We start from the raw sequence: 26,130 nt of genomic DNA, 5'->3' as shown, positions 1-26,130 counted from the left end.
CCTAATTTACCTCAGCAAACCATTCCTATCCAGATCGGAATAATTTCAAAATTAAATTGTATTTATAAGGAAGAATTCCCAGAGCCACCCTGGTCCCCCTAAAAATAAAAATCAGACACCAATTACATTATCGGGATCCCATCCTGCTCTTTTGAACTTGAGGCCTGAGCAGAGAGCAAAGATGGTGCTTCTGCTCAGGCAGACCTGCCAGGATTAGCAAGCAGTCGGCACAAAAGAAACCAGCAAAGTATGTTTTACACACTTTATCTCACCATCACAGAAGCTGGTGATGTCAGGGGGAAACCTCTTTTGCTGACATGTGTTGGGTTGCCAGCTCACCATTGCACTCTGGCTCATATTACATGAGAAGTGGAAAAACTGATTAAAGGGAAAGGTGGGAGCATTGGTTGAGCTTCAGACAGATAGGAATGGGCAGGAGTTGTGTTCAGAACTGTTGACAGGTGGATACAATGCCAGAAGAAGGGACAATTGAGAAGCATGAATGTGAGGGAGGGCCCTATGCCAAGGGATCCAGGATATAATTAAATGTTATTTATGTCAGAAGCATAGGAGAGCATCATAAGACAAAGCTAGAAAATATGAAGGAACTAAGATTGGTGATTTTGGAAGTGGAGAGCAATACTCACATCACTTTTAAAATTACGACAACAATCAGTTGCTCTTAAGGGAATGGCATGTGCGTGAGATAGCAGAATGGTCTGGTAAAACATGCTGAAGTTTGAATTAATTTAGAGTTTTCTTTGTTACTCAGTGCAAAACCATCAAAATATTTCAGTTATTTTATTAAGCTTTTTCAATGTTTAAATCTAACTTTTTACAGTCACCCTCTAAAATAGCTATTGATATTCAAATAATTTCACTTTTATCTGAAAATGTCTATGCTTTTTCTAATCTTAATGCTGTAATTATTAGGTTAGATTAACAATGTAAACTAATTCTCATTTTAGAAAATCGAGCTGCTGCCTCACCAGCTTCAAAAGGATTACAAATAGATTTTAAACGCAGTCGATGGGACTTTTCAGACAAAAATTTAAAGACTAAAGACCATCTGAAGAAAAAAAATGGCAACTCATCAGAGGATGACAGCAGTAACTTGGGTGGAGGAGGTTTACGGAGTTCCTCAGCAGATAAGTTGGATGATACTGCCAAAAATGGCCAAGGTGGTGATGACAGATCAGGAAAAGATGGCAGTAATTGCTTAGATAATGTTGGAAAAGGTGGTATTGCTGGAATAGATGGAATGAGTAAAGATGGTATGGACAAGATGGGTGGATTAGGAACAGATGACAAGGGCGCATTGAATGGAATGGGAAAAGGTGGTGACAGCAGAGTGGATGGAATGGAAAAAGATGGCAAGGGGAACTTGGATGGAGTGGGAAAAGATGACAAGGGGAGCTTGGATGGAGTGGGAAAAGATGGCAAGGGGAGCTTGGATGGAGTGGGAAAAGATGGCACAGATGGATTGGATGGAATGGGAATAGATGGCAAGGGAATATTGGATGGAATGGAAAATGGTGGTGATAAAATGCACGGCAGTGGAATAAATAACCAGGAAGGTTTGGATGGCAGTGGAAAGGTAGGCCAAAATGGATTAGACATATCAGGTCAGGGAGAATTGCAAAATAGCTCAGCAGATGGTTTGACAGGGTACAATGACTCCACTGGTGCTGGGACAGATGGTAATAATCAATTTGGTCTTAATGACATTGATGCATTAAGTATGCCAGAGGATCCAGCCTTATCATTGGATAACCAAAAAGGTTTACTGGGAGAAGATCAAACATCAAACCAAAATGAATCAGCAAGTAATCAAGGGGTGTCATCTGCTGATGCATATCAGAAACACAAGAGTGGGAGTTCGAGAAGAAGAAAAGGAAAACTTTCTGAAAGGGACATCAATGAACTTACAGAGGAACAGGACCTCAAGAACAAAGGTAAAAGAGCTGAAACAAACCTTTCAGGAAATGAGTCAAACAATACGTGTTTCTGATTCTTAAATATGATGTAAGAGGCAGAGCTGTAATTGTACTTTTAAAATCATAGAATGGTTCCAGCACTGAAAAAGGCCATTTTGTTTTTAATGTTTTTGCTCTTTATTGTCACAAGTAGGCTTACATTAACACTGCAATGAAGTTACTGTGAAAAGCCCCTAGTCGCCACACTCCGGTGCCTGTTCAGGTACACAGAGGGAGAATTCAGAATGTCCAAATTACCTAACAGCACGTCTTTCGGGACTTGTGGGAGGAAACCGGAGGAAACCCACGCAGACATGGGGAGAATATGCAAACTCCACACAGACAGTGACCCAAGCTGGGAATCGAACCTGGGACCCTGGTGCTGTGAAGCAACTGTGTTACCGTGTCCCCCATAAACTAGAAACATGTGATGTTTCTGCCCATTTGGGCCATCATGTCCGTGCTGGCCCTCCAAAGGAGCAATTTACCGAGTACCACTCAACCACCTCCTACCTGTCGACTTCCACCTTCTTTCTTTTCAAACAATAATTAAATTGCCTCTTGAATGTTTCGATTGAACCTGTCTCCACCACACTTTCAGACAGTGCATTCCAGGTCCTAACTACTTGCTGCCTGAAAAGATTTTTTTCCTCATGTTGTCATTGACTTTTTTGTCAATCACCTTGAATCTGTACCCTCATTGTTCCACTAATGAGAACAGTTTTTCCTTATCCAGACCCAAGTGTTTTTGAATAAATCCATAAAATCTCCTCTCAACCTTCTCTTTTCCAAAGTCCCAACTTCTCCAATCAATGTACATGCATGACAAATTTTCTTTTCACTGAAAGTGAATTATGTCACGTTAGGATGTAATTTTTAAAAACTGCTTGAAAACATTGCTTGATACATTAAAGTTTTAAACAGTCGCAGTTTTACCCGTACAGCTCAAAATCAATTTGTCAAAAAAAATCACATTTATCATATTTTTAACCAGTACGTCTCGTTCACCTCATGTGAGAGTAACCTGATTTTAAGTAGCTGAAAGTGATTTTAAAAACTCTACTAACCATTTACTAGATATATCAGAGAACAAATCTGTTTCTCAGCTTAAAGCAGGTTTATTAACATATTTGCACCAAAAAAAAGGGCTAAATTTCAAGCAATACCTCAAATGGGTACAATTACAATGTGTAGACTCACATTGGTGCTAAAATCAATCTGGAGCATGACCAGATTTGAGGACAGAGTGAACTTCTCTTGAGAAACAGGCAGTTGAACTTCTCAGTAATTATTACAGCAGGTTGTCCAGGGACAATTTTGGGAGCATTGCACTGAAAACAAATGCTGCGAGGAAGAAATACCAGGTCACAGTACATTTCAAATTCTCTTGCTAATAATTTGGTACAGTATTTGAGATGGAATATCTGTTGCTACATGCATTATATGGAGAGAAGGCAGTTTACTATTGTCCTATACCGGGGCGGGGGGGGGGGGGGGGGGGGGGGGGGTGGATTCAAAAATATCTGGACACATTTAATATGGCACTTGAAACAATTTCCCGACATCACTGATACATTTGGCTAAGGAAATTTTGAAACATCGGATAAATTAAATGTCCAGTACCATTGATTAGGAGATACTTGAACTTTTGTTAAGATATAACAGTAACTTTGAATTATAAATACATGTTTCATCTGAAGAGTCGTCAAAAAACTTTGACCTCAACTTTGACCAAAACCAGGTATTGTCAAGAGATGAAAGTTTTAATATGCCCTAAGGGCAGCACGGTAGCATTGTGGATAGCGCAATGGCTTCACAGCTCCAGGGTCCCAAGTTCGATTCCGGCTTGGGTCACTGTCTGTGCGGAGTCTGCACATCCTCCACGTGTGTGCGTGGGTTTCCTCCGGGTGCTCCGGTTTCCTCCCACAGTTCAAAAGATGTGCAGGTTAGGTGGATTGGCAATGATAAATTGCCCTTAGTGTCCAAAATTGCCCTTAGTGTTGGGTGGGGTTACTGGGTTATTGGGATAAGGGGAGGTGTTGACCTTGGGTAGGGTGCTCTTTCCACGAGCCGGTGCAGACTCGATGGGCCAAATGGCCTCCTTCTGCACTGTAAATTCTAATTCTATGAATGCAACTGAAACTCAAACATGATTTGTATAATGAGTTAACATATTATAATATGAGAAAGATACAGTTTCATATTCAACCTGTTACCTATTCAATTGCAGATTAATTTCTAATTCACAACAAACATGTCATTTTTGTATCTCATTTTCTGGTGAATTTTCACAGAGCCAGCTCGTCGTTTCAAAAGCGGACTTTTAGATGTGCATGCTCGAAAGGGAGAGGCAGCTGAACTCTGCTGCGTAACAACAAATCAAAATGCACAAGGCACATGGTTTAAGGATGACACACAGGTAGTTCAACTTCTTTTTCTTGACATATTACAAAATTGAGTTAGCAAATTACAGCTACTGTTTACAATAGAAATAAATAGCTGATTTTGATTTCCACACTCTGGTGTTCATGGTCATTTTTTAAATAATCCATTCATAGAATCTGGATGTCATGGGGAAAGTTAACAATCATTTTCCACCCCTAATTGCCTTTGAGAAGGTAGTGGTGAACTGTCTTCTTGATCACTGCAGTCTATGAATGCAAGTTCACCCATAGTGCTGTTAGGAAGGTAGTTCCAGGATTTTGACCCAGCGATAGTGAAGGAATAGCAATACATTTCTAAGTCAGGATCAGGCGTGACTTGGAAGGCAATGGTGAAGTGGTGATAATCTCCTGTGTCAGCCACCAGTGTCCTTTTGGGTGTTAGAGATTGTGAGTTTGAACGGTACTCCTGGAGAAACCTTGGCATGTTGCAGATGGTACGCCAGTTGTGGTAGGAGTGAATATGTAAGCTCGTGGATCAAATAGACTGCATCATTCTAGATAGTGTTGATTTTCTTCAGTGTTGGTTGTCTCGCACTCAAACAGGCAAGTGGAGAGTATTCCTGCGCACTCCTGGTTTGTGTAAAAGGCTTTGGAAAGTCAGCAGTTGAGTCATTCACTGCAAAATTCCCAGCCTGACCTTCTGTAGTCAGACTCTTTAAGTGGCAGTGGTCATGCTACATTCCTGGTCAATGGTGACCACCATGATAGTGATGTTAAGGGATTCAACTTTGATAGCATCATTGAAGATGAAGAGAATGTAGATGATACAAACGTGTTGGATATAATCTTAGCCTGGCACTTGTGTGATGCAAAATGTTTTTTGCCATTTAATTGCCCAAGTCTGAATATTGCTGAAGTCTTGCTGAATACAGACACAAGTTGCTTCATTAGCGAGGAAGCTGCAGATGATCAGGACATTATCAAATCAAGAGTGAATATCCCCACTTCTGACCTTGCCATAGAAGGAAGATCATTGATGAAGCAGCTAAAGATGGTTAGGTTCAGGACGTTGCACTGAGGAGCTCCAGATGTTATGTCCGAAGGCTGAGTTAATTTGTCTCCAATGACTACAACCCTTTTTCTTTATACTGAATAGGACTGCAATGTTTTTTCCTCCCTCCAATTCCCATTGGCATCAGTTCTAATAGTGCTCCTTGATACTACACTGCCTCACCTCTTTTATTTAGCTGTTTAGTCCATGTTTGGACCAAGGCTGTAATGCAGTGAGGAGCTAAGTGGCTCTGACAGAACCCAAACTAAGCATCGGTGAACAGGTTAGAGGTAAGTGCCTCTTGATAGCACTATCCTTGACCCCTTCGAATACTTTGCTGATGATTGAGAGAAGACCAATGAGGTGTTCATTGGCCCAATTAGATTTTTCCTGCTTTTTATGAACAGGACACCCTGGGAAATGTTCCACTTCATCTGTTAGATGCCAGTGTTGTAGCTGTACCGAAATAACTTGGCTAGATCTATGAGAAGGTCTGGAGCATAACCTTTCAGTAGTAAAACCCCTATGTTGCCTGAGGTCATAGCTTTGCCGTATACATGCTGTTTCTTAATAACATATGGAGTGAATCAAATTGTCTGATGACTGGCTTCTGTGATGTTGTGACCTCAGGAGTAGACTGAGATGAACTGTTTACTCAATACTTTTGACTGAAGATGATTGCAAGGTGAAGATATTCCAGCCTAGCCTTTTGTACTCACATGCCTCTTTCCCATTTACCTTGAGGAATGATATTGTTAAGTACCCTACCCTTCCTGTCAGGTGTCCATTCATGATTGGAGTTGGCAAGATGGAAAGCCTTGATCTGCAATGTCGATTGTTTGATCATTTGGCTCTGCTTATTGTGTGTTCCTTTGCCCGCTCAGTATATGGCCCTGTGTTGTAACTTTACCTGATTGGCACCTCATTTTTAAATTTGCCTGCTGCTTCTCCTGGAATACTCGCCAGCTCCCTTCACTCACTGAACCAATGTTGATCGGTTAGCTTGATGATAATGATAGAATGAGGGAAATGCTGAGCCATGAACTTACAGAATGTGGTTGAGTACAGGCCTGCTTATGCTGTTGGCCCACAGCATCTTATAGATACTCAGCTTTGAACTGCTAAATTTGTTCCAACTCGATCCCCCACTCAGCAAATTGTTAGTGCCACACAGAGAGGTGGTGGTATTGTGGTATTGTCACTGGACTAATAATCCAGGGACCCGGTTCGAATACCACCATGGCGGATGGTGAATTTTGAATTCAATTAAAAAAAACTAGAATGAAAAGTGAAACCGCTGTCATTTAAACTGCTCACCCCCGGATAAGGCACCATTGGTTAGCACTGCTGCCTTGCAGCACTAGGGATCCGCGTTGAATTCCGGCCTTGGGTGACTGTGTGGAGTTTGCATGTTATCCCCGTGTTTCCTCTGGGTTAGGTGGATTGGCCATGCTAAACAATTGCCCCTTATTATCCAAAGATGTGCAGGTTAACATAGAACATAGAACAGTACAGCACAGAACAGGCCCTTCGGCCCTTAATGTTGTGCCGAGCCATGATCACCCTACTCAAACCCACGTATCCACCCTATACCCGTAACCCAACAACCCCCCCCCTTAACCTTACTTTTTATTAGGACACTACGGGCAATTTTAGCATGGCCAATCCACCTAACCCACACATCTTTGGACTGTGGGAGGAAACCGGAGCACCCGGAGGAAACCCACGCACACAGGGGCAGGACGTGCAGACTCCACACAGACAGTGACCCAGCCGGGAATCGAACCTGGGACCCTGGAGCTGTGAAGTATTTATGCTAACCACCATGCTACCCTGCTGCCCTTTTTTTTTCTCCTTCGCCGGTTCACCTTCAACTTAGGCTGACCGCACTGCACGTATGCAAATTCCCCCAGAACAGCTGATCAGTAGCTCTGCTCTGCTGCCCTCTGCTGGATGCTTGCCTTCACTCAAACTCCTTGGGTCTCCTTCGCCGGTTCACCTTCAACTTAGGCTGACCGCACTGCACGTATGCAAATTCCCCCAGAACAGCTGATCAGTAGCTCTGCTCTGCTCTGCTGCCCTCTGCTGGATGGTCATTCTGTTAGGTGGGGTTATGAGGAAAAGTTGATTGAGTGGGCCTAGGTAGAGTACTCTAATGGAGTATCAGTGCAGATTCAATGGACCAAATGGCCCCCTTCTGCACTGTAGGAATTCTATTATTCTAGGTAACATGATGGACATTGTCCTCACTGTGAAGGCTGGGCTTCAGCTCCACAAGGATTGTGTGGTGATCACTCTAGACAATACTGTCATGGACAAATGCATCTGTGGCAAGTAAATTGTTGAGGATAAATCAAATAGGTTTTCATACTGTGTTGGTTCTCTCACCACCTGCCACAGGCTTAGAATGGCAACTATGTCCTTCAGGACTCGACCAACTTGGACAGGAGTTGTGGTATTGGGCCACGCTTTGTGATTAGCATTGCAGTCTCCCAACCATTGTACACTCTGTAATTTATCTGCTTTCAATGCTTCTTCTAAGTGATATTCAACATGGAAGAGTACTGATCCATCAGTGAGGGTGGGCAGTAAGTGGTATTCAGCAGGCACTTTCCTGGCCTCACTTTTGACCCAATGTAATGCGACCTTATGGTATCTGGAGTCAATGTTGAGGATTCCCATGGCTATTTCCTTCTAACTGTAGAACACTATGTCCCCACCTTTGGTGGATCTATCCTATGCTGTCACTTGATGGAAGTAGATATACCCAGTGGTGGTCAGAGAATCATAGAATTTACAGTGCAGAAGAAGACCATTCAGCCCATCGGGCACCCTACTTAAGACCACACCTCCACCCTATCCCTGTAACCCAGTAACCCCACCTAATCTATTTTGGACACTAAAGTAAATTTAGCATGGTCAATCCACCTAACGTGCACATCTTTGGACTGTGGGAGCAACCGGAGGTAACCCACGCAGACAAGGGAGAATGTGCAGTTTCCGCACAGACAGTGACCCAAGCCGGGAATCAAATCTGGGACCCGGGAGCTGTGAAGCAACGGTGTTAACCATTGTGCTACCGTGTCGCCCATGGTGTTGGAGGAGTGGAGGATGTTGGCTGAAATTTATGATTCTGTGAGTATGACTATGTCAGCTTTGATTAGACTGTGTTTGTATCTCCATTCACTGTCACTCTACCCAACCAACCCCAGTGTGGTGACATTGACATTTAACTGTTCCTATCCCTTTAAATTTGATTGCACCTAATTTTCCTCTTCTAATTGTGTCACCCCAAAGCCAGACTCAGTTAGCAATTTGAATTGTAAATTACTATGAAAATTAGAGTATCCAGAAACACTGAGGTATCTTTTCACACACAAGAGTCAGGTAGGTATTAATGCAAACAAAATTAGTACTACCTTGGACAGAACAATGAAAATGATCCGGGGAAAAATGATTTTCAAAGCTCAGTTTAATAACAAACTTCTTAGCGTTGAGTCAATGATTTGAAAAAAAACTTCAGACAAAAGAATGTTCTTCATGCTATTGTCATCTCCTCTGATTTTAGGACTTTGGTTACCATGGTGTCACTATTGTCCCTGGCTTAAATATACCTTCTTGAATGACTGAATCATTCAAAACAACAGGGTTGGTCATTGAGCTCTCCTGAATTAGTAGTTTGTTGTCATGGCAGCTGGGAGTTCTATAATAGGCAAAGCAGTAATACACCAAGATATTGAAGTAGTATCCACCGGTCAGAGAGCAAAGTCTGAGTTTCTGTAAGATTATTTGCTGCTTTTTCAGTACAGCTAATATAACCAGTTAAATTACAAATTCATCAACAGCAGGGCGTTTGACCAGAACCTCCCCTAATGTCAGGGAAAGATCCATCCTGGCCTCAATGCCTAAAGTCTATGCTGGCCTCTTCAGGCAAACCAAGAGATTATATTGCACTTGTTGAGATCTCAAATTAGCACTGTTTCTGTGCTGTATGTCAAAACAAAGAAGGAAGGAGATTCAGATGATTATTCTCTAGATAATTCTTCAAGATCAGTGGGACGGGATTCTCCGACGCCCCCTGCCGGGTTGGAGAATCGCCGGGGGTCGACGTGAATCCCGCCCCTGCCGTCCTCCAAATTCTTCCCCCCCCCCCCAAAGAAATTGCCCCAGCGTGTGTCGCGCCGTCCCCCTCGGAGAATGGCGGGGACCAGCGTGACTCATTGGGCCCCCGGGCTCCACGGATTTCAGGCCCGCAATGGGCCGAACTCCCGCTCATTTGTTGCCAGTCCTGCTGGCGTAAATTAGAGTAGGTCCCTTAGCGGCGGGACCTGGCGGTGCGGACGGTACTGGGGCTCTTGGGGGGGGGGGGGGCGCGGGGGGATCTGGCCCCAGGAGGTGCCCCCACGGTGGCCTGGCCCGCGATCGGGGCCCACCGATCCGGCATGGGCCTATGCCGTGGGGGCACTCTATCCTTCTGCACCAGAGGCTGTGGTCCTCCGCCATTCCTGGTGGGGAAGCAAATCCCTCTGCGCATGCGCGGGGATGACGCCAGCATACGTTGGCGCTCCCGCGCACGCGCCAACTCGCGCCGGCCGGTGGAGGCCCTTCGGCGCCGGCTGGCGTGGTGCCAAGCCCCTTTCCCTCCAGCCGGTGGGCGAAACCACTCCGGGGTGGGCCTAGTCCCTAAAGGTGCGGAGGATTCCGCACCTTCGGGGCGGTCCGACGCTGGAGTGGTTCACGCCACTCCGTCCCGCCAGAACCCCCCGCCCCTGGACTTTATTGACAAGGCTAGGATTTATTGTTCACCTCTAGTTGCGCATGACAAGATAGTGGTGGGCTACCTTCTTAAACCATTGCAGTGCATTTTGTGAAGATACTCCCACAATGTTATGAGGAAGAATGTTCCAGGATCCAGTCATAATGATTCATAGAATAGAAATTACAGTGCCGAAGGAGGTCATTTGGACCACCGGCTCTTGGAAAGAGCACTCGACTTAAGCCCGTGCCACCACCCTATCCCCGTAACCCAGTAACCCCATCTAACCTTTTGGATACTAAAGGCAATTTATAATGGCCAATCCACCTAACCTGCACATCTTTGAACTGTGGGAGGAAACCGGAGCACCCGGAGGAAACCCACGCAGACACAGGGAGAACGTGCAGACTCCACACAGACAGTGACCCAAGCCGGGAATCGAACCTGGGACCCTGGAGCTGTGAAGCAACTGTGCCACTGTGCTACCGTGCTGCCGCTATTGCATTAGTACTTGTTAGGCTATTGCCAAGTGGTGCATTTTACAGGCAAAGGTGATAATACCTTATCATTTCCATACCTCTGCGGGAGTGTGATGATTGATTGCTCAGCGTGAGATAGACTATGGGTGTGTAAAACCAAAAGGGGTTTGGTAAGAAGTTACTCAGCTACTCTCCGCCACGGGAAAGGTCATCGCGAGAATCCTCCTCAACCATCTTCTCCTGGTGGCTGATGAGCTCCTAGCTGGCTTCCACCCATTAAGATGCACAATGGACATGATCATCAGTGCATAACAAATCCAGGAAAAGTGCAGGGAGCAGCATCAACATCTGTCCATGACCTTCTTTGATCTCGCAAAGGTCTTCAACTCTGTCAACCATGAGGGATTGTGGAACACTCTCCTCAAATTTGGCAGCCCGCAGAAATTCATCATATTCTCCACCAGCTCCATGATGACATGCAAGCCATGATCCTCACAAATGGAGCCACCTCAGACCCAATCTGTGTGCCAACTGGGATCAAACAGGGCTGCATCATCACGCTCTTGTCCATCTTCCTCTCAGCAATACTCTACCCCATCATCCTAAAGCTCCCCCCTGGAGTGGAGCTTATCTACCAGACAAGCAGGAAATTGTTCAACCTCCGACACCTCCAGACCAGAACCAAGACCACCCCAATTACTGACATCGAGCTGCAGTACGCAGACGACGCCTGTGTGTGAGCACACTCAGAGGCCGAGCTACAAACTATCGGCGACACATTTTACCAAAGCATGTGAGAGAATGTTCTCTCAAAGGTTCTCTACCAATCCGCTCATGCCATGCAAACTGCCCCCATGGTAAGCCCTTGGACAAGGTTGATCATTTCCCATACCTCAGGGGCACCCTCTCTGTGCGAGCAGACATCAATGATGAAATCCAGCATCAACTCCAATGCACCAGTGCAGTCTTCGGATGCCTGAGGAACAGTGTTCAAAGACTGAGAACTCAATTCCAACACCAAGCTTATGTTCTACAGAGCACCTGTAGTCCCTGCCCTCCTGTGTGCATTGGAAACATGGACAATGTATAGAGACACCTCAAATCCCTGAAGAGATATCACCAACATTGACCCCGCAAAATCCTGCAAATTCACTGGCAGGATAGGCGTACCAATGTGAGCATCTTCTCCCAGGCCAATAGCCCCAGTTTGGGGGCACTGGTTACGCTCAACCAGCTGTGATGGGCGGGCCACATTGTCCGCATGCCCAACATTAGATTCCCGAAACAAGTGCTCTATTCCAAGCTCCGCAACGGCAAGCGATCACTAGGAGGGTAGAGGAAACACTAGAACAGGGGTGGGCAAACTTTTCCGTGCAAGGGCCACATTCATAAATTCACAATTCACAAAGGGCCGCATAGTATATTAAGTAAAATAATTACTTCACCCGGTTATGATTCTGGGCGCCTCATATAGAACATAGAACAGTACAGCACAGAACAGGCCCTTCGGCCCTCGACGTTGTGCCGAGCAATGATCATCCTACTCAAGTCAACGTATCCACCCTATACCCGTAAGTAACCCAACAGCCCCCCCCAGTAACCTTAAAAAAAAATTAAAAAAAAAAAAAAAAAATTTTTTTTAAATACATTTTTTTTTAATGACTTGGAGGGCCGCAGAAATACCTTTGGCGGGCCGCTTGCGGCCCGCGGGCCATAGTTTGCCCACCCCTGCACTAGAAGGACACTCTGAAAGCTTCCCTAAATAAATGCAACATCCGCATCGACATGTGGGAATAGCATACCTTAGAACGCACAAACCGGAGAAGAACCATCTACAAAGCTGCCAATTATCTCAAGCTTCACGGGGTGGAGCACATGGAAGCCAAACGTAAACAACGTAAAGAAAGCGCAGAATCCAGAACGTCACACACACCTCATCAAACACCGTGGGCGCGATTCTCCGCTCCCCACGCCGGGTGGGAGAATCGCGGGAGGGCTGGGTGACTCACAACATGCCCCCATGGCACCCCCCGCGATTCTCCCACCCCCCCACTCGGAAGAATCGCGCTCGCCGATTTTCACGGCGACCGGCGATTCTCCGACCCGGATGTGCCCAGCGGCCTGCCATTCACGACGGCGGCAACCACACCTGGTCGCTGCCGTCATGAACATGGTGCCAAACGCTGGTTTGACGCTTGTGGGGGGCGGAGAGGGGAGTGAGCACCACGGCCGTGCTCGGGAGGGGACTGGCCCGTGATCGGTGCCCACCAATCGTCGGGCCGGCGTCTCAAAGGGACGCACTCTTTCCCCTCCGCCGCCCCGCAAGATGAAGCCGCCATGTCTTGCCGGGCAGCGGAGGGGAAGACGGCAACCGCGCATGCGTGGGTTGGACGTGGCCAACCTGCGTATGTGCGGCTGACGTCACTTAGGCGTGCCGGCCGCGTCATTCTCGGCGTGCCGCCTTGACGCAAGCTCGTCACAGGAGCGGAGAATTCCTCCCCGTGGGTGCGATTCTCCGCTCCCGGGAAAAATCGTGAAGGCCGTCGTGGACTCGGCCGGGTTTCACAACGGCCACGGAGCCCGCTCCTCTCACCGAATTCGCCCCCACCCGGGAATGAAGCGACGGCGGCGCCTATGTGACGTCAGCCGCGCATGCGCAGGTTGGCCGGCTCCAACCCGTTCATGCGCGGTGACGTCACGATGGCTGACAGCTCAAACCCACGCATGTGCAGTGGCCGTCTTCCCCTCAGCCGCCCCGCAAGACGTGGCGGCTTGATCTTGCGGGGCGGTGGAGGGGAAATAGTGCGTCCCGTTGAGACTCCGGCCCGACGATCGGTGGGCTCCGATCGCGGGCCTGTCTCCTCCCGAGCAGTCGTGGTGCTCAGTCCCCACCAGGCCCCCCACAAGCCCCAAACGGGCATCTCACGGCATTTTCACGATGGCAGCGACCAGGTGTGGTTGCCGCCGTCGTGAAACGGTCGCGAATGGCAGGCCGCTCGGCCCATCCGGGTCGAAGAATCGCCGGTCGCCGTGAAAAACGGCGAGCGACGATTCTTCCGAGTGGGGGGTGGGAGAATCGCGGGGGGCGCCAGGGGGTCATGAAATTAGTCGGGGGGGCCCCGGGCGTGATTCTCCGTTCCCCACGCCGGGTGGGAAAATCGGGGAGGGCCGGGCGACTATTTTCACGTCCCCCGTACCAGCCTCCCCGGCGCTGGAATGTGGCGACTAGGGGCTTTTCACAGTAACTTCATTGAAGCCTACTCGTGACAATAAGCGATTTTCATTTCATTTTCATTCTCCCCCCCCCCCCCCCCCCCCCCCCCCCCCCCCGGCGCTCGGAAGAATTGGCGCTCGCCGTATTTCACGGCGACCGGTGATTCTCTGACCCGGATGGGCCCAGCGGCCTGCCGCTCGCGACCGTTTCACGACGGCGGCAACTACACCTGGTCGCTGCCGTCATGAACATGGGCGCCAAAGGCCCGTTTGAAGCTTGTGGGGGCGCAGAGGGGAGTGAGCACCACGGCCGTGCTCGGGAGGGGACTGGCCCGCGATCGGTGCCCAGTGATCGTTGGGCCGGCGTCTCAAAGTGACGCACTCTTTCCCCTCCGCCGCCCCGCAAGATCAAGCCGCCACGTCTTGTGGGGCAGCGGAGGGGAAAACGGCCACCGCGCATGCGCGGGTTTGAGCTGTCAGCCGTCGTGACGTCAGCCGCGCATGCGCGGGTTGGAGCCGGCCAACCTGCGCATGTGCGGCTGACGTCACATAGGCGCCGCCGTCGCGTCATTTCCGGCGCTCAAGAATAGCGGAGCGCCGTTCCTAGCCCCCCGGATGGGGTGAATACGGTGAGAGGAGCGGCCTCCGAGGCCATCGTGAAACTCGGCCGAGTTTACGACGGCCTTAACGATTTTTCCCGGGAGCGGAGAATTCCGCCCCACCTTCTAATCCTGACGCAGAGCCTGCAGATCTAAGATTGGATTATTCAGCCATCGCAGAACCAACTTCTCTGGAGTGAAAACAAGTCAACCTCGACCCTGAGGGACTGTCCAAGACATTGGGATTTAATTATGGAGAATATCTTTGTACTACAGCAACTAACAATGAAATGATGCAGGTACACTGCAGTTCTTTTGTTCTCTACTTAGCAGTACTTTAGAAGTTTTTAGAACTTACCTATGTTTGTTGATATTTGTGTGATTATAGATTACTTCAGGAGATAGAATAATAGCTGCTCAGGAGGGTGCTGTGCAAAAATTGACCATAGAAAATGTCCAGGAGGAAGATTCAGGGACGTATAGATTTGAAGCTGATGGAGGAAAAACTGAAGCTTCTCTGTTTATTGAAGGTAAATTGTAATGTTTATGAAAGCAGTATCAGCTTGTTGGGCACCCAATTTAATTCAAAACCACAGTAAACCAACAAATATGAATAACAGTTGGAAAAAGGAGAACTTGAATCGAGCCTATTCCTTTAACAGAAATACTTCCTCTCAATATATTCCTTCCGTATGAAATGACAACACCAGAAATGTAGAATGTTAAATTTACAGGCTAAACAAATCTTCACACAAATTAAAATGCTTCACAGTGTGACTTATAGGTCAACAGCATGTTCAAACGCCTGATGTATGCACATTTCATGCTCCAGATTTTCAGATTTTTACAAGTTGGTTCCTGTAATCTTAGCATATTGGAAAGAAAATCAAATAGCCTTTATGTTTTCACTGAACTTGCAGCTATGACTTAACATCATTGCCTCGAGATTAGCCAGCACTGCAGTTCGTAGCTGGGTCTTGCAAAGTGGTGAAGAACAAACTGACAGTTTTCTTTTGTATTTGACCAAATCAGTGAAGCAGTATTTCATTTTCCACTGAAGCCTGAAACAAATGAATTCATGCGTGTTGACACATTAGCATATTTGAATCTGATGGTTCAGTGCTGACTGAAGGACAGATAAAGTATGGGTATTGCGACTCAACTCACGTTTTTTCAGGAATAGGAACATTTATGCAATATCATTTTCAGACACCCAGGTCAGTGCCCCCCAGATGGGTTAATATTTTGGAGATAGCTGTTTCATTTTGAGTTAGTTATCAATTATTTTGGTTTTGGGCTTTGGCAACAGGATGAGAAATAGAGACAATTAATGTGCTTAAGCATAACATTTGCTATTTTCTTTCACTAATTAGATACAGCCTATCTGTAAATTCCAGAAAGAATTTCTATTTATACAAAGCATTATGTGTCTCTTAGGACATTTTGAAGCACTTCACGTCAAATCAATTATGAAACAAATCTTGGTCCTGTCAAATGATGCTACAAGTTCTGCTGAACAAACTCTTCCGGTCAACTTCATTATCTTAATTCATACAGCAGTTAATTAGTATACAAGATATTTTTTCCACATAAGAGCCCATATAGTAAATGGTAGTGCCACAATCACAGCTGATATTATACTGGAGATGAAACATGGCTTATAGATCCTAACCTTTTATTTTTAGAAAACTGTAGAGGAAAGTTACTGAACAAATTCACATGAATATGCTGATGAACTTTCAACACAGAGAAGAAAATATTTGTTAAACAAGAAAAATAGACTATATTATACCAGAGATAAAGGTTGGAAAGATCTCAATACAAGGAGATTATTCAATTTCCTGATATCACTTTATCCAACATTGCCTTTACAGACACACAAATCAGTAACTAGTTATCACTAGCTTGACGCAAATGTTTCTTGCTTGGGATTAGCCCACTTGCAAACAGCTTTCTTCCAGTGAATTCTTGAACGTTCTGTTGATGCTTCTCACACAACTCATATCTCTTCCCAGGACACCCAAAAATAGGCATACTTTAAACTCACTGTTTCAGTACCAACACCGCTGAGCTGACCACCTTGCTGGGCCCTATAAGTGATGATTCAGTTAACCGCTGGCCCTCTAGCTTTGTACTTTGCTTTTCTCAGAGAGCTGAATACTCCCTGTCTTCACTCTCTGACACACACTGAATTCTTCCCTGTCTTTCTCTGTGTCCGTTGCCCACTGTCACGAGGCAACAGCCTAGTTTGTCATACTTTGTGTCCCTCTGCCCCCCCCCCCCCAATCACTCTCGGCACCAAGACTCATAACGCACCCACATAAAACTGAAACCACTCGACCCTCCTTAACACAAAAATACATATAAATAAAAATACAACTTAAAAATGATTAGTTCCTCCAGGTAGCAATAAGAACTGATCTCAACACCTAAAATTAAAGCATAAGTTGAAACATTTTAGTATGATTGAATTTATCAATTTGAGATGATTGCTGATTATTTTCTTAAATGTTACTCTTGAACATCAGATCCTCCAGAGTTTGATCAGGATGTGATTGACCAGCTGGGAAATAAAATCACGCTTGTTAAGGCTGGTGATACTGCAACAGTGAAGGTGCCTTTCTCAGGGAAGTCACCAATGAAGGTGTCTTGGTACAAGGATGGGGAAGAATTGTTCGAAGACGACAGAATCAGCATTGACAACAGTAAAAATTTTACACAATTGTCAATCTCCAAATGTAACAGAAAGGACAGTGGAAATATGACAATTAAATTGAAGAATGAAAGTGGTATGGCAAGTACAGACATGAGCCTGCTTGTCACCGGTAATATATTTCAATCTTGCTATTTTCTTTATTGTGTCATTTTAATTATTATTGTGTCATTTTTGTTATCTCAATATCTTCAATATTGTGTTTTACTTCATTATTCCTTTATTTCGTTAAATATAATTTTATTTCGACGATATGCAACTTCTTATGATTTTGATCTGGTGATAATGATGCATAAATCGCTTCCCACAAGTTTACACTTACTAAGCCCCAAAGGCTGATAGGCTGGTAGGTGGGAAGCAGCAATGGTCAGTGGAGACTTCTCATTTGATGATTTCCTCTCTAAGGGAGAAAAGCTAGTCCCATTCAGCATGGCTGAGATCAGAACCTGGATGTGGTGGTGCATCAAATCGGTGCTTGTGGTTTCATGTATTGGTGTCTCAATCTATTCTCCTGTGTTTTGATAACTCCTGTCCAGAGAAACCATGCATATTTTTGTTTTGTAGATGTTTGAGATGCTTTGAACTAACCACTTGAAATGAAAAGTATGTATTTTTACAAATGGAATATTATGGCCAAATCTCGTAGAGCCCTGCTGGAACAACCAGCCACCTAAGGCACCTATCTTTACGGCATGAGGGGACTCACAAAGTTAGGAGTTCCCTTGTCCTTACTGTCACAAGGATGTAAGTGGATGATGGTGCACTCAGTGATAAAAGGCTAAGTGATGACCTTCAAAGGGCAAAAGCCGGGGGCATGACCTGAACCTCAAAGACACAGCAATTGGTGAATTTATGTTCAAAGTTAATGCAATCTCCTTACCAAGGGGATTGCTTGAGGCCAATTTTCATGTTTAATGCACAAGTGGTGGAGAAACCCCCACCATTTTTGCTGAACTTGGAAGCATGGTGCACACGTAGTCACACATATGTCCACCAATTCATCCCAATAGGGCTATTTCACTTTGAATAATCCAACAGGGTCATCATTGGAGGGTATCAGTGCCTATGACTCCAGTACAATTGCCATGATTGAGGCTATGGTCATTTTGTATATTTTCTTTTATCCCTGGTGAGCTGAAATGACGAGAATTTCAGATAAATTGTTACCTAATTATTTAACCCAGCATCACAAATTTCCATAAGATCTCTGATTTTAAGGAATATCAACAAACTTCTAAACATTTGTTGACCTCACCCGAAGCCTTTGACTATTAAGGCAGATATATCAGAATCTTTTTTGACTGAAATAAATTATTGAAAATGTTATGGGTGTATTGTTTCAGATAAACCGCAGGCACCTCAAGGGCCGGTGGAAGTTCTCAAAAATTCTGAAAATTGCATTTCATTTAAGTGGAAGCCACCCAAAGATGATGGTGGTCAATCCATAGAGCACTATGAAATTGACAGGCAACTGGTGGGTAGAAATACATGGACCAAAGTTGGTGAAGTGGACAAGTCAACAACAACATTCTCTTTTGACAAAGTGGAGCCTGGAAAGAAATACAAATTCAAAGTTTTGGCAGTCAATTCAGAAGGCATAAGTGAAGGACTGGTATCCGATATAATCACTGCTAGAAGGAAAGGTAGGTTCTTGCAAAGTTGGGCTTTTGTACGGCCACGCCTTTATACAACAGTAGGACAGTGAAAATAATTTTCATTCAAAATAATAACCAAATTTAATGTTTAATGCAAATATTTTTTTGCAGCTGTTCCTGGACCTCCAGAAAATCCAAACATCCTGAATGCTAACAGCAACTCCATTACAATATCATGGACTCCACCACATTACACTGGCGATTCCAAAATAATTGGGTATATCATAGAAAAGCGCAAGAAAGGTAGCAACACCTGGAGTGCTGTCACTGACATTCCAATCACAGGTAATGACAAGGGCTGAATTTTACAAGAGGCATTGGGAAGCTGACATTGTGGTAAAAAGTGGCTCCCGAGCCCATGCCATACCCATTCGACAATGTTACCGTATGCATCGGTGGACCCGCTATTCAATTAAGAACATGGGCTCCTGATGCCGGCAGCCAATCACAGGGCCAGAAGCGCTGTGGACTTAATAGTAGCGCCACCGAGCGAGGTGGTCGTTGCTGAGGTACACAGGTAATCTCGGCCCCATTGCAGATCAGTAAAGAAAGTTTTATAATTCACAAGGAAACCCCTCTCGGGAACTGCTCAGGGCTGACTTCCCTGTCCATAGCTTGCCCTTTGTTCCATGAAATTATCCTTCCATACCGTTGAAGGGAGGCCACCTCCATTTTTTCCAAAAGCATTTTTTAAAAAAAATTTCCAATTAAGGGGCAATTTAGCGTGGCCAATCTATCTACCCTGCACATCTTTGTGCGTTGTAGGGGTGAGACCCATGCAGAAACGGGCGTAGATAGTATCCCGGGGCCGGGATTTAACCTGGGCCCACGGCAGCGTGAGGCGGAAGTGCTAACCACTGTGCCACCGTGTAACCCTAGGCTGCCTCCATTTAGCTGGCAACCTCCCCACACTGCTGAGGGAAATGTATAAATGTCAATAATTAGGCCATCAATTACATAAATCCGATTTATTTCCCCCACTTAGAGTAGGAAGCCTCTCAGCATCCGGTCCTACCATCAGTAAAATGCCCAAAAGACAATCTGACCCGGCTCCCTGTGATTTTCCCACCCCATCACCCCAGGGCTGGTAAAATCTGACTCAACACTCAGCCATTTTGATACAATAATAAAGATGGTTTTAAACTGTTTGCAGGATATATTGTAAAAAATGTAATTATTTAAGTGCATGGGATGTAATATTTGATACAATATGTAATATCATAGATCATTTTAGATAAGAAAATGTTGGCAGCACTAAAAAAGCCTCAATCACAAAACAAATAATGGGGCTTTACTTTGTGGGCAATATAGATGATCCAATAAGATTATTGGAGTTATTTCTAAAACTCCAAACTTATTAGTAGGAACTACTAACCTGTTGAAAGGGTTATTATAAATTGCCAATATTTAATGTCACTTCCTCTAAAAATCAGTTTTGGATAGAAACGTGATTACATCTGCAATGTGTTATTTTGCTGGCGAAAAATTAGTGTCTTAGTTTAAGATTGAATGCAAACATCTTTAATTTAACTTGGGTACAAAAAACGATTCTCAATATGTTAAAATCTTGTATCATGTGAAAGAAAGAGTTCAATTTTATGCTTTGGTTTGGTGTTTAAGATGTGTACATCTATGGATGTTTTAAGGAATCAGAATTTATGAATGATACAACGGAACAAACCTAATAAAGATTGGTTCATTTAGATACACAAATGTTCACAAACTCGATTCATGCTGGAGATGCTGCCTTACAGACAGCTAAAAAAACAATGAACTGAATGTTAACAGTCAGAAAGGTTACATGTTAAGAACCAACATCCATTGTAATAGCGCATTCACTGAGTTTCACATTAACTGAATAAAGGGCAAGAAGACATCTGAAGTACTTGCTGTGAATTTTAAAATGATTGTACCCATTTTACATAGGTAATGAGTGGACGGTTACTGATGTTGTCGAAGGAATGGAGTATGAATTCCGAGTGATTGCCGTAAACTTCTCTGGTCCAGGAGAGCCCAGCGGTGAAACTGAAGCAGTGTTTGCTCGTGAGGCCATGAGTATGTGCTCTCTATCTACTTTACCGAGAAGGATAATAGTTCATCATATATTGTGCAATAAAAAGAGAATATAGAAATAGAGGGTGTGAACTACCTGCCTAGACATGCCTCGCGAGATCCAGTGCAATGTGCCATCTAAATCCCTCCTTTTGTGGCAAGATCATTATCTGGCAAATCTGCATATTAGAGCGAGACAGCTAGTCCCACTCAGCACATCTACCGAGGCCCTGGGATCTATCCCTTTCGCCTCCGAGACCTCGGCCGCGTGCCATTCAGTGCTGGTCCCACAAACAGGGACCAGATGAAACGGCATTTGGGTCTCCCAGGGGATCGGAGCTCTCCAGTTGGGCGCTGGGCAGGGTGACACCTTGGCACTGCTGGTGCCACCTGGGCACCTTGTCAATGCCAGCCTAGAATCCTGGCAGTGCCACCTGAGTGCCATCCTGATTATTGGGTTGCACTGCATGTGTGGGGGTGCCCGCGGACCCCATTATAGCTGAGCTGGGGCTTTGGAGGGTGCGGGGGTCATGTCGGGGGTTCGGGGGGTCGACTGAATGGAGCTCCTCAGTGTAGGAAATGGGACTTAGTGCAGCTTTGGCATTCCCCACTGAGGCTCCAAATTGATTCCCCAGATTCTCTGATCCTGAGGCTAAGTGTTGACCCCATCGTAAACGACGTGGCTTTTCTCGACAGCGTCAACATGGGCTGAGGATCAGCAATTCTGGCACCATGGATGGCACTGGAATAATCCACGCCGCTCCAGCTGCCGATCCCGGTGTCAGATGGGCGCCGCGGGGTCCGCGCATTCGCAGTGGCACCGGCGCCAACGCGCGCATGTGCAGTGGGACCGGCGCGATTTCCGCGCATGCGTGGTGTCTGCCTTCTCTGCGCCGGCCCCGACGCAACATCGCGTTGGGCTACAGGGGCCAGTGCGGAACAAAGTTGGCCCCCAGCCTGAGAGGCAGGCCCAACGATCGGTGGCCCCGATCGCAAGTCAGTCCACAGTGGAGGCCCCCCCTCCCCCGGAGTCGGACCCCCCCTTCCCCCCCCCCCACAGGCTTCCCCCGGACCCTTCCACGCCAAGGTCCCGCCGAGTAAGACCAGGTTAGAACGGCGCCGGCGGGGCTCGGGATTTTTGGTACGGCCACTTGGCCCATCCCAGGCAGAGACTCGATGTGGGGGCCCCGTAGAGCGGCCCCTGGCCGGTGCTAATGGCACCGATTCTCCGCTCTGCAGAGAATCGCGTCCCAGCGTCGGGACGGCATGGCGCGATTCGTGCCGGTCACGCCAATTCTCCTGCCCGGCCCCAGGGTGAGAGAATCCTGCCCAGTGTGTGTGCATTATTATTGCATATTTGTGATTAGTGTGTATATAGAGATGGTACGTGATATGCATTCAGCACACAAACATATATTGCAGGTGTCTCTGCCCCACGCCCTAAGCCTACACATGGCACCCCACCATTTTCTCAGCCACACCATCCTCCCTCCCCATACCACCTCCACCCTTGTCGCCAATGAACCAAGAAAATCCAGCCCTATATTTAATTCCTCATAGATAGGCAGGCCCATTGTAGAGTAGTATACTGTTATGAAAATTATACTTGTCAGATTGTACTTGTACTGATCAAATTAATTTCATGCAAATGTTTAAAATACCCTTGATGCTCCGGAAGGTTAGGGTAAATATTGTAGTGATGTCACCTTGTGTCCTAGCAGAGCTGAGAATCTGAATGTTTAGTGGTCCCAGCAGGTGTGTTTCCGGCAGAGAACACATAAGTAGGGTGGGGGTCCACCACACCATCTTCTTGCCCACCCCCGAACTCACCCACACAGTACAGGTAGGAGGTATGGGGGGGGGGGGGGGGGGGGGGGAATGAAATTGGCAGGAAACACATGCCCACCCAAACTAGCTGGCCCTCGGCTATTTTCCATTCCATTTAAAGCTAATTGGTTGGAGACATGCCTCATTTGGGAGGAAGTCCTCGCTCAGAGATATGCCAACCAATCTGATTGGCCACCAGCTCTCTAGTTCTTGAAGTGCCAGAAGCTACAATGAACAGAATTGGGACTCCAGGCAGTCCTCAGCGTCTGAGTCTCAGGGCTCCAGCACCAGCTAGGTTTTGGGGTCTCAGGGTAGGCAGGGAAGGTGTGGGTCACTGTGGTGGGCAGAAGTGGGGGTGGGGATGTTGGTGGAGAGGCTGTGGCAAGGCATTGGGGAAGACCTGGAAGGACCAGACCTTCTACAGGGGTTTCTGACTTTAAGAAGAGGCGGCTGATAAAGGTGCCCCTTTCCTTCCCTTCTCGCCCGAGGCCTGCATGTGATTAATTTTGGGCTACCCCCTGTCCCAGAACTCCAACCACCAGCCTGTAAATTGAGGGTAGGTGAGAAACTGCCCTGAAGTAGTTAATAATTAGCAATTGGGGCAAGGCCTGCCCCTCATGCCCGTCCAAGGATAAAACCGCAGAGAAGTCAGGGTGGGCAGGACTCTTGCGGGAAGGTCATCGGATAAACTATATGCTCACCGCCTCCCTAGAAATGCACCAGTGGGAGACTGTAAAATTTTGTACTTACTAATGTGTTTGAAACATATTTTGACTTCAATAATTTATAACCCAAACTCAAACTATGGTAGAGATATGTCTTGACAACTTTACACTACCTTCTACTTGCAGAGGTACCAGGAACTGTAAGAGACTTCAGAGTAACAGACACCACCTACTCAACCATATCTCTTGCATGGAATCCACCAATTTATCAGGACGACAATGTTCCGAAAGGGTACATCGTTGAAATGAAAACTTCTGGGAGTACAACATGGATGCCATGCAACACTGCTGATGTGGGGCTGACTTCATATACCTTGAAGGGCTTAACAAAAATGGGAATGTATTATCTTCGTGTGAGAGCTTTCAATGATGGTGGAATGGGGGAACCCATAGAATTAGACAATTACATCCTTGCCATGCCTCCACCAGGTAATTGAGTTTATAGTTTAACCTTATTAGTGTACTTAGAATCTATTTGGTCCATCGAGCCTGCGCTGACGCTCTGAAAAAGCACCCTACCTAGGCCCACTCCCATGCCCCACCTACCTGCACGTCTTTGCACACTAATAGGCAATTTAGAGTGACCAATCCAGCTAACCTGCACATCTTTGGACTGTGGGGGGAAACTGGAGCACCCGGAGTAACACACACAGACACAGGGAAATGTGCAAACTCCACACAGTCACCCAAGGCCTGAATCGAACCCGGGTCCCCGCTGCTGTGAGGCAGCAGTGCAAAACACTGTTCCACCGTGTCGCCTTTATTTTGTTATCTGTAGACTCAGGAAAGGTGAAGTAGATAATGTAATGGCTCAGTGGCCATGAATCTAAATGCATGATCAACGGAATCCTTCACATGAATATATTTTGTAATATAAAGCAAGATGGGAAATGCTGAGGTGGTTTTGCTCTGATGTGAGACATATCCACATCAAAGTAGGCCAACATTGGTCAAATAAGATAATTAATAAGTTAACTTTATTTTTAGCTGTGTTACATTAAAACACACATCTTGAAATAAATTTAATGACCCTGAATTTCCAATCTGTTCTCTTGGTTTTCCAGTTAACCTGGTGAGGATGGGGATTGAAGTGTGCTCACCCACATATGAGTGGGTTGCATGAAAATTAACTTAAATTTAACGTGTTCTCATTAAACACGGACACAGGGCTTCCGAATTGCGGCATTCAATGTTTAAGGGTCAGTGTAGGAAAACATAGTTTGTACTTCAACTAGGCCCGGCGAAGTCACTCTCGGAGCCAGGCCTGGAATCAACATTCACTCTGAATCAACAGAAAGTGATTTAGACAACTTGGAGACTGTATCTTCTTCACTGCTAGTAGGTCCTGTGCTCTAGCTTTTTGGTTTCAGTTCAGTGCAACATCTCGGCACTGAATCTCGGGAACCTTCTAGAAGTACCATCTCAGAGAACTATAGAGGTTTACAGCACAGATAGGAGGTACTTGGCCGATCATGTGTCTATTGGTTCCTTCACTCGACCAACCTCTTGCTCAGCTCCCTCTCCTTAAATGTATGACAATATGCTTCTGCAATCCATATCTTGATTGCTTTCAGCAGCAAGGGTGCCAGCTCAGCCGAGTGAATTATCAGCCTGAATTTACTAACCTTTTCAGAACCAGTCTTTTACAGGTATCTCTAACAAATCTTCAATGTTCTCGTCAACATATTCACATCCGTCATAATTAGTAAATAACAAATGCTAAATATTATTTAATTTCTTCACTGTGGCTTAATGCTCAATAATTGATCAACTTCACACCAAGTTGTTCTATCTTGGCTTTATCCTATCAACACATTTGCAATGCCCTTTTGTGTTCATCTGCACATTCCCTTTTTTGGTTCTCATTCATACGATGTGGGCGTTGCTGGCTAGGCCAGCACTCATTGCCCATCTCTAATTGCCTTGGTGAAGGTGGTGGTCTTGAAGTGCTGCATGTCAAGTGGTGTGGCTAATCCATATTGTTGTTGCAGATTTCCAGGATTTTGACCCAGCAACGGCAAAGGAACAGTGATATCATGGGGATGGTATGTGACTTAGAGGGGATCTTGCAGGTGGTGCTGGTCCCATGCATCTGCTGCGCTTGTCCTTCCAAGTGGTAGAGGTTGTGGGTTTGGAAGGTGCTATCAAATTTGGTGAATTGCTGCAATGCATCTTGTATATGGTACACGCTGCTGTCACTCGCCACCGGTGATGGTGGGATTGAACATGGTGGTGTATAGGGTGCCAGTCAAGCTTTCTCTTAGATGGTGTTGAGATTCTTGAGTATTGTCTGGGCTGCACTCATCCAGGTGGGTGGAGAGTATTCCATCACACTCCTTACTTGTGCCTTGTAAATGGTGGACAGGCTTTAGTGGGTCAACAGGCGATTCACGGCAGAATTACTAGTGTCTGACCTGCTCTTGTTACCACAGTATTTATATGGCTGGTCCAATTCAGTTTATGGTCAGTGGTAACCCACATAATGTTGATGGCAGGGGGATTCAGTGATGGCAACGTCATTGAATGTCATGGGGAGATGATTAGATTCTCTTTTGTTGGTGATGGTTATTGCCTGGCACTGTGAGGTATGAATGTTACTTGCCATTTATCAGCCCAAGCATGAACGTTGTCCAGGTCTTGCTGGATATAGACACAAACTGCTTCTGAACCGAAGAGTGGCAAATGGTGTTGAACATTGTG

The 26,130-nt window shown here is 45.9% G+C and overlaps 1 protein-coding gene across 1 annotated transcript in view; it reads left to right on the top strand.

Annotated features, from left to right (window-relative positions):
* The window catches only part of LOC119979109 (immunoglobulin-like and fibronectin type III domain-containing protein 1), a 76,368-nt gene that overhangs the window by 34,067 nt on the left and 16,171 nt on the right, over positions 1 to 26,130 (top strand). The window contains exons 11-18 of the mRNA XM_038821107.1: positions 969 to 1,955; positions 4,271 to 4,395; positions 14,847 to 14,988; positions 16,987 to 17,283; positions 18,515 to 18,814; positions 18,938 to 19,111; positions 20,753 to 20,881; positions 23,557 to 23,859. Of these exons, the coding sequence (XP_038677035.1) occupies positions 969 to 1,955; positions 4,271 to 4,395; positions 14,847 to 14,988; positions 16,987 to 17,283; positions 18,515 to 18,814; positions 18,938 to 19,111; positions 20,753 to 20,881; positions 23,557 to 23,859 (2,457 nt within the window). The remainder of the gene's footprint in view (positions 1 to 968; positions 1,956 to 4,270; positions 4,396 to 14,846; positions 14,989 to 16,986; positions 17,284 to 18,514; positions 18,815 to 18,937; positions 19,112 to 20,752; positions 20,882 to 23,556; positions 23,860 to 26,130) is intronic.

This window comes from Scyliorhinus canicula, chromosome 15, assembly GCF_902713615.1.
Source record: "Scyliorhinus canicula chromosome 15, sScyCan1.1, whole genome shotgun sequence".
Taxonomy (NCBI): Eukaryota; Metazoa; Chordata; class Chondrichthyes; order Carcharhiniformes; family Scyliorhinidae; genus Scyliorhinus; species Scyliorhinus canicula.
Note: the sequence above shows the minus strand (reverse complement) of the source record. Positions and strands in the feature narration are given on the sequence as shown.